This window comes from Biomphalaria glabrata, chromosome 9 (genome assembly GCF_947242115.1).
Source record: "Biomphalaria glabrata chromosome 9, xgBioGlab47.1, whole genome shotgun sequence".
Taxonomy (NCBI): Eukaryota; Metazoa; Mollusca; class Gastropoda; family Planorbidae; genus Biomphalaria; species Biomphalaria glabrata.
In genome coordinates this window covers 39,587,944-39,595,697 of record NC_074719.1, presented here as the reverse complement: position 1 = coordinate 39,595,697, position 7,754 = coordinate 39,587,944, and the positions used below count along the sequence as shown (strand labels likewise).

Sequence of the window (7,754 nt, the reverse complement as noted above, 5' to 3'; positions counted from 1 at the left end):
TATGCCTCTGATTTAGGGCTAGCAGACAGGGCAGCTTTCTTTTTTCCCTCTTGATTAAAGCCGCTTCAATTCTTTTGTTCTCAGCAAGGGTTGTCCCAGCACGCACAGTCTGTCTCCATGCACTCCGGTCTTTGGCTATGTTTTCCCACATACTTTCACTGATGCCTGAGGCTCTCATGTCTCGCTTGCAGACATCTCTATATGTTAGTCTTGGGCGGCCCTTGGGTCTGACTCCTTCCACAAGCTCAGCATATAAGATATCTTTCGGGATTCTACCATCTGGCATGCGGGTGACATGTCCGAGCCAGCGTAATCTTTTGTGTCAGGAGAGCATACATGCTGTTCATATTGGCCAATCTCAAAACTTCCTGATTGGAGACATGGTCCCTCCAAGAGATGCCCATTATGCGTCTCAGGCAGCGCAAGTGGAAACTATTCAATCTGTGCTCTTGGTACATGTATGTTGACCAGCTTTCACTGCCATAAAGGAGAGTGTTCACAACACAGGCGTTGTAGACTAGGATTTTGGTCGCTGTGGTCAATTTACCATTTTCCCAGACGCGCTTGGAGAGTTTTGCCAATGCTGTGGTAGCTTTTCCTATTCTTTTTGTCAGCTCGATGTCTAAGTCTAGGTTACTGACAATTGTTGAACCCAAGTAGGTAAATTCCTGCACCACTGAAAGGGTGTGGTTCCCAATTTGATTTATAAGTATTTCTGCAACGTCTTGTGCCAGGATTTCGGTCTTGGAGAGACTTATAGTAAGGCTAAACTCTTGACAAGCAGCTGCTAAGGCGTTCACTAGCTTCTGTAGACCTCCTTGTGAGTGAGATACGAGTGCCGCGTCATCGGCAAACAGCAGCTCCCTTATCAAGATACGACGCCTTTTCGTTTTGGCTTTAAGACGTGCCAGGTTAAAGAGCCTTCTATCGGATCTGCTATGGATGTATATTCCGTCTTCCAGGGATTTAAAAGCACTGGATAGTACGACTGAGAAGAAGATGCCAAATAGTGTAGGGGCCAGTACACATCCTTGTTTTACACCGCTCTTAATGGCCTGGAGGAAGAACTTTCAAACTGAACGGTGCCCTGCATATTTTCGTGAAAAGCTGACACTAGTTTTCTTAACTTATTTGGACAGCCGATTCTCTCTAGTATAGCAAACAGACCGCTTCTGCTAACAAGGTCAAAGGCCTTGGTCAAATCAATAAAAGCTATGAAGAGGGGCTGCTTTTGTTCTCTGCTCTTCTCCTGTAGCTGCCGCAGAGAGAAAATCATATCTGTTGTAGATCTACCTGCCCTAAAGCCACACTGCGACTCTGGATAAACACGATCTGCCAGGATCTGTAATCGCTTTAGTAACACTCTAGCAAAAGCCTTTCCGACTATGCTAAGCAGTGAGATGCCTCTGTAATTGTTACAATCAGAGCGGTCGCCTTTATTTTTATAAATTGTAACAATGTTGGAGTCTTTCAATTCCTGGGGGACCATTCCTTGTTCCCAGCACAAGCTTAGCAGTTCATGGAGTGGTTTGATTAGGGCATGTTTTCCAGCCTGAATTACTTCAGCAGGAATGCCATCTCCTCCGGGTGTTTTCCCATGTGCAAGCATGTCAATGGCAATGCTCAGCTCCTTTACTGAGGGCGTTTCGTCTAATTCCGTCAAAACTGGAAGTGATGGGAAGTTGGAAACAGCATTTGGTGAGATGGCGTTTTCAATCTGGTAGAGTTCTGCATAGTGTTCTACCCATCGTTCCATTTGCAGCGCACGATCGCTGATGATTGAGCCATCTTTTGACTTGAGCGGAGCACACTTGCTGGTGTGAGGTCCAAAGGCTTTTCTCATGCCCTCATATAGTCCTCTTATGTTACCACAGTCGGCACAAGATTGAATATCTTCGCATAGCTCCTGCCAGTATTTGTTAGCACATTGTCTCGCTACTCTTTGGGCATTGTTACGTGCAGCTCTGAGCCTTTTTAAGTTGCTTGGGGTGGGATCCTTCTTGTAGATTAGCATGGCTGCTCTCTTGTTCGTAGTGGCAGTTTCCATTTCTTGTAGTCTAGCTTCAAACCAGTCTTCGCTTTTCTTGGTTTTGTTTCCAAAGACCAGTGATGATGTTTGGTAGATTGTATCACGCATAAACGTCCAGCTTTTTTCTATCTCAGTCACAGAGAAGTTTTTAAAAGCTTCCTCTAATTTGTTCTCAAATTCTGTGCAAAGATCAGGATTTTTTGTGCTAGTAGTATTCAGGCGTGATTTTCTTTTTCCCTGTGAAGTGTGGATCTTAGTATACCGAAAGGTCTGAAAGGGGAACTTTACTTGTTACAATAAAATATTTGAAAGTGTAAACTAACAATAGGAATGAAAATTGAGTGCTTTAGTCTACTGAGAGTTAGGTTAATTGATAAAGATAACTGAACTGTTTAATGTTAATATTAAATAAATGTAAACACATATTTTAAAACTACTTTAAGAAAAAAAAAACTACAACGCTAATAAAAAATTTAAAGAAAAATTTAAATAAAAAATTTACATACCGGAAAATACATCAATATATAATAATTGTTGTCAAATAATAAAAATATAAAGTTTAAAATAAGTCCATTTAAAAATATCTTAAACAGCGTAATTGTACAGACGTACAAATTCTAGTGCTGGTGCCACAAACGTACACTATTTATCAAACTAACATTTCATTAAAACAAATATAAATCTTCGTATACGTCTGTAAACAAAATTAAATTACCTGAAAAAAAAACAACAAAACTTTAAACAGTATGGATTAAAAAGCTAAGTAAAATATATAATATAATGTCAGATGACAGAGATTTACATGCACTAATACGAACTCATACAAAAGCTAAACATGCGTACATACTTAAATATATGTTTATAAATCCAATTTAACTGTTCTCAAAGTATTACTACTTTAGTCACCTTTTTTTGTGAGACCCTCGCTAAGTGATTCTATTATTAGGCTTGGTATGTCCTTGCTATTTGAATTGTATTTCACTTCTGTTCTGTTTTTACCCATTAGAATCGCTAGACCGCCAAAAACTGCCATTCGGATTGCTTAATGTGCATGAACATGTTTCCGAACAACAAAATTGTTGCATCATTATGTGCTAGAGTTCACGTCTGCTCAATTATCATGAAAAGTACGCGGATCTATTTTCACAGATAGATTATAAGTTATCGGTAGATTAATACGGCAGAGATTTTTTGAGTGTATGTGGTGTCTTGGAGGGTACCAGCACTAGTAGCCTGGCTGACCCACCTATTTATATTAGCTTCCAAGGAGCTTTAACATGTGCCACACCCAGCGGAAATGGCCTTGACTGACAAGCTAAACCATGAGAAAAAATATCTGCCAAATCCATTTCATCCAAATGTATAGTTTGTCCAACCTGGCTAATGTAGCCTCACTTGCCAGGCTGCGCGTTATGTCACAGTAGAAAGAGTAGACGGACTGGCAACAATCATCACTGTGCTGTGGACATCATTAGAACCGGAAATGGTCATCTACAGCACTTCAGCACCTGCCCCCGGACCTCTTGACGCATTCTTATTCCAAAAAAGAAAGAGATTTAGAGCAAGTGAGATAGTCATGTTCCGCGATTCATCTTCCTTTTAATAAATATCTTAATGTATTTCACTTAGTGGTCATCATTAAATAACAATGGACAAACTAAAAAGATTATTTTATAAATACGCAACACTATAAAAACGTGAAAAGAATAAAAACGTGAAAAAAAAACTATAACAAATATAAAAAAAAAAATACTAACTAAATTGTTAATGGAATTACCAACGAAATCGAAGATTCTTTGATTTCTTTTTGAAAACAAAAAAAAATTCAGGATTTATTTAAACTTACTATTTATAATTTTTATGAATCGATGGAAAGTAAAACATTTATTATAAATAGATGAAACTCTATATGTTTCTATTTATTGTATATATGTCCGAAGCAATTGTATTATATCTGCTCTGCAGATTGGACATTTGTCCACTCCTTCGGCGCATTTAGGACAGCTGACCAGATGACCGCAAGGGACAAAGGCTACACAAGAGTCACAGCTAAGACAAATCTTGCATTGGGGCTGGACTGTTCGCAGCTCATTACTGCTGTAGTGTACGTCCATCTTATCCACTAAGCTAGATGGCGCTGAATCTCGCTGAGAGCTGCTTGGAGTTGTCTGTTCTTGGCTACTGGTGGGTCCTTGCTTTACCTCTGGGTTCAACCAGACCTAGAAAATATATGAAATATTCAATAAGGACACTCGACAGTGAACGGCGGAAAGTAGTGTTTGACCCGGGTGGATAATCAGGAGAGGATATTAAATGTCAAACAATTGATTTATACAAAATATATTAGGGTGCAGCTCACAATAAAAAAAGCATTTTTCTAAAAACGCAAGATTATCACATTTAATAGACCTTTAATAAAAACATAAAGTTAATACATCCTTAACAAGACATATCTTCTAAATATATAATCGCTCAACCATGCTTGACACCAGCAACAAGTTATGGAAAGATCACTCTTTTATTTCTGCAAGTCAGACTAAAGTTACCCACATAAACATTACGGCAATAAAACTTAAAGGGAGGGGGTGGGAAGAATAAATAATCTTCTTTGTATTCACCCACACTAAATACTAGGGCCGGACTCAACCATTGCGGGGCCTTAAGCGAAAGGATTGCGCAGGGCCCAGTTTAGGTTGGGATACCGATAATATGTGAAAATTAAGAGTTTGTATTAGAAAATAAATTCGTCTTTGCATTTTACTCATTCTTTACTACGTACATAATTACTTTACGAGCCTTGCGTGTAGCATTCATACAGTATATCATAAAAATTCTGTTTCCTACATAGATCACGCTCAGTAGCAAGAATTACTAAAATTTCAATCTATTTTCGAGAATTGTTGACCTTAAGTAGTTTTTCATTAGTTTGAGGCACGAGAAGATTCCTTCACAATATTTCACAATTAAGGGTATTGTGTAATATCGTTGTTGTTGTTGTTTTTTATATCGCGCTTAGGATTGGCGTTTTCCACATTGAATTAAACCCCGAAATGACAATTTTCGTCTATATTTCAGGAGATTTTAATGAGTTTTCTAAAGATTTTAATAATTTTAGGAGATTTTCAGGACTTTTTCGTATATTTTGCAATTTCAGGAGCTTCTGGTAAATCAGTAGGAAAAATCTGTTTTAATCTATAAAATGGTTAAATTAAATCATTTACACCTAGAATTTGCGTGGTGACTATGAAAGTGCGTAGGTTGCAGTGGCCTTTGGCCGGCCTTGCAAACTAGCGGCGTATGCTACGCGGCGTATGCTATGCCGCTAGTCGACTAGTAAAAAATATTTATTTATAACAAAGCAAGGCTTAGTTGTATCAGTTTGGATAAGTCATGTGATTAAATTTGTATTACATCTAGATTAACAATAATAAATTTGAGAGATACAAAATATTTTTACCAAATGTTTTTGTTTAGCGCAATTTCATGTTTTTGGTTTCTAAATACGCTATGATTCAATTACTTGTCTGGACCAGTTCTGAAAGGGAGGATGGGGGATGGAAGGGGGTATCTGTGTAAATTTTGCCTTGATCGCTTTATAGATGCAATTTTTTTTTTAAGTTGAAAGACATACATTTGAACTCACGGTTCAATCCTCGGCAAGCTGACAAACTAACTACTCTGGCGTGCTTATGAAAATAGAATACTGTATAGTTCTGTATATTTCGTTTCAAACTTACTTTAAAGGGGCAACTTATATAGGATGCTCTTTCAGATTGTACCACCACATCAGTCAGTACATTCTGAGTTTAATATTCAGAGCTCAATATTGGTCTTTCTTTAAATTATTCCTCTTTATGTCACTACGCTTTATAAAAACACAAAAAAAAAATGTAATTACCAGATTTAAAACATCCTGATTATAGACCAACTTTTTATCATCGTATTTCACGATAACAACACCAAAATCGTCGACTTGAATGATCATACCAACTTTTTTCATATACTAAAACACAAAATAATACAAAAAAAAACCCAGCAAACTAAAAGAAAATCAAACAGAAAAATCAAAATAAAAAAAATATAAAAAATGTGTCCGTTTAAAGTAGCACATTACACCGATCATATCTAATAGGTATTCATGGGCGTAGCAAGGGGAAGAGAGTCGGGTTTCAAACCCCCCCCCCCAGGAGGAACTTTAGTTACTGTTTTTGTTTTTTGTTTGTTGTTGTTTTTTTTTTGCTTTAATTTTCTTTGTTAAATGTAGTATTTTGATGTTGAAACATCACCTGCCCCAACGCAAACAAAGGGGGTTTGATGTTAAACCCATTCCTCCAATAAAAAAATAAAGCGAAACTGTAAAGCTTTCCACTAACTAAAGAAAGAGGCTATTTTAGGAAACAAAAACGCCAGAAAGAATGACACATTGATATTTATATATTGTTATGACACGATTACTGTGTGTGATCAGCCGTGACACACGGTCAAGTGTTGGGTATCGAGAGTTAGGGGACTTGCGGGAAGTGACGAGTGTGTAAAGAAGAAGAGAGGAAGTCATCTAGTGGAGTTGGTTACCTGTATATAAAGTCTGCCGTGTATATATGTTATGTTGAAATGCTTCACAATTAAAAGGCACTTTAAACTTAAAGGTACTTGTTTCTTCACACATATATATATATATATATATATTCGGGGGGGGGGGAGGGAGGGAGAAAAATATCCCCCCCCCCCGCCAGAGAAAAAACCCATGCAAGTATTTGAGGATCTGTTGCAATAAAGAGTTACACCCTACGACAACCTGCAAACAATACAATATATACATAGATAGATAGATAGATAGATAGATAGATAGATAGATATAGATAGATAGATACATATATATATATATATATATATATATATATATATATATATATATATATATATATATATATATATATATATATATATATATATAATGGTATCAGGGGGAGGTATGGCGAAAATATTACTTTTATTTTTCGGTATGATAGTTATATCCCATTGCTATGAATGTGAATAGTATTGCACGTGTTATGAACTGAAAGGTTTGGTCTTCCTTGAATGTGCGAGAGAATGTGTTAGTTAGCGAGGTCTTTTTCCCGGTCCAGGAAGGTTGGATGTGTACTTCCTGGACTGGTGGTTGTTTATTAATATTAATATTTATATTTGTATTATTTGAGTTCTATTGGATATTAAAATGTCATTGTTATATTCTTGGTAATGTTAGAGTTAATGTGTATTGAAGTATAATTGTTCTTGATTGTAATTATTAAGTAAACCCCTAACGAGTCTAAGGAGCCAAGACAAGACTACAAGAAATTGAACCCTGACAAATGGTAATTATCATTCCATAGCCATAGGATTACATTTTTGTTCAATGAAGTTATCTCCAGTTTTTGTGTGTGTGTGACTTTGTGCTGTAAATCTTCTGCCTGAGATGTCGTCATCCTTTCATTCAGTGCTTAATGTATTAGTTCAGCAATACATTTTCTCTGTCATGTCTTCCACTTGTTACTTTTAAGGCAAACACAGAATGATAGTATGATTCAGAACAGTTAAATATAAATCAAAAGAAATTAAAGGTATCATGTAAGAGTTTGTTTGAAACATAAAAAATAATCATTACGGCCCTTATTTCGCCATTAAATTTAAAAGTCTGCTGTACACATTTCTGTATAACAATTTTTAAAATTAAATCGCTTGTTGG

General features: G+C 36.7%; 1 protein-coding gene across 6 annotated transcripts in view; it reads right to left on the bottom strand.

Annotated features, from left to right (window-relative positions):
- Window positions 1-2,496: 2,496 nt before the first annotated feature.
- Window positions 2,497-7,754, bottom strand: part of LOC129928325 (E3 ubiquitin-protein ligase MIB2-like) — a 43,736-nt gene continuing 38,478 nt past the window's right edge. For 5 of the 6 annotated variants that reach the window (XM_056042242.1, XM_056042244.1, XM_056042246.1 and 2 more), the window contains 2 exons: window positions 5,928-6,032; window positions 2,497-4,248 (listed from right to left, as the gene is read on the bottom strand). In XM_056042242.1, coding sequence (XP_055898217.1) covers window positions 3,949-4,248; window positions 5,928-6,032 — 405 coding nt within the window. In that variant the 3' untranslated portion in view covers window positions 2,497-3,948. The remainder of the gene's footprint in view (window positions 4,249-5,927; window positions 6,033-7,754) is intronic. The other variant, XM_056042245.1, reaches the window with a different exon arrangement.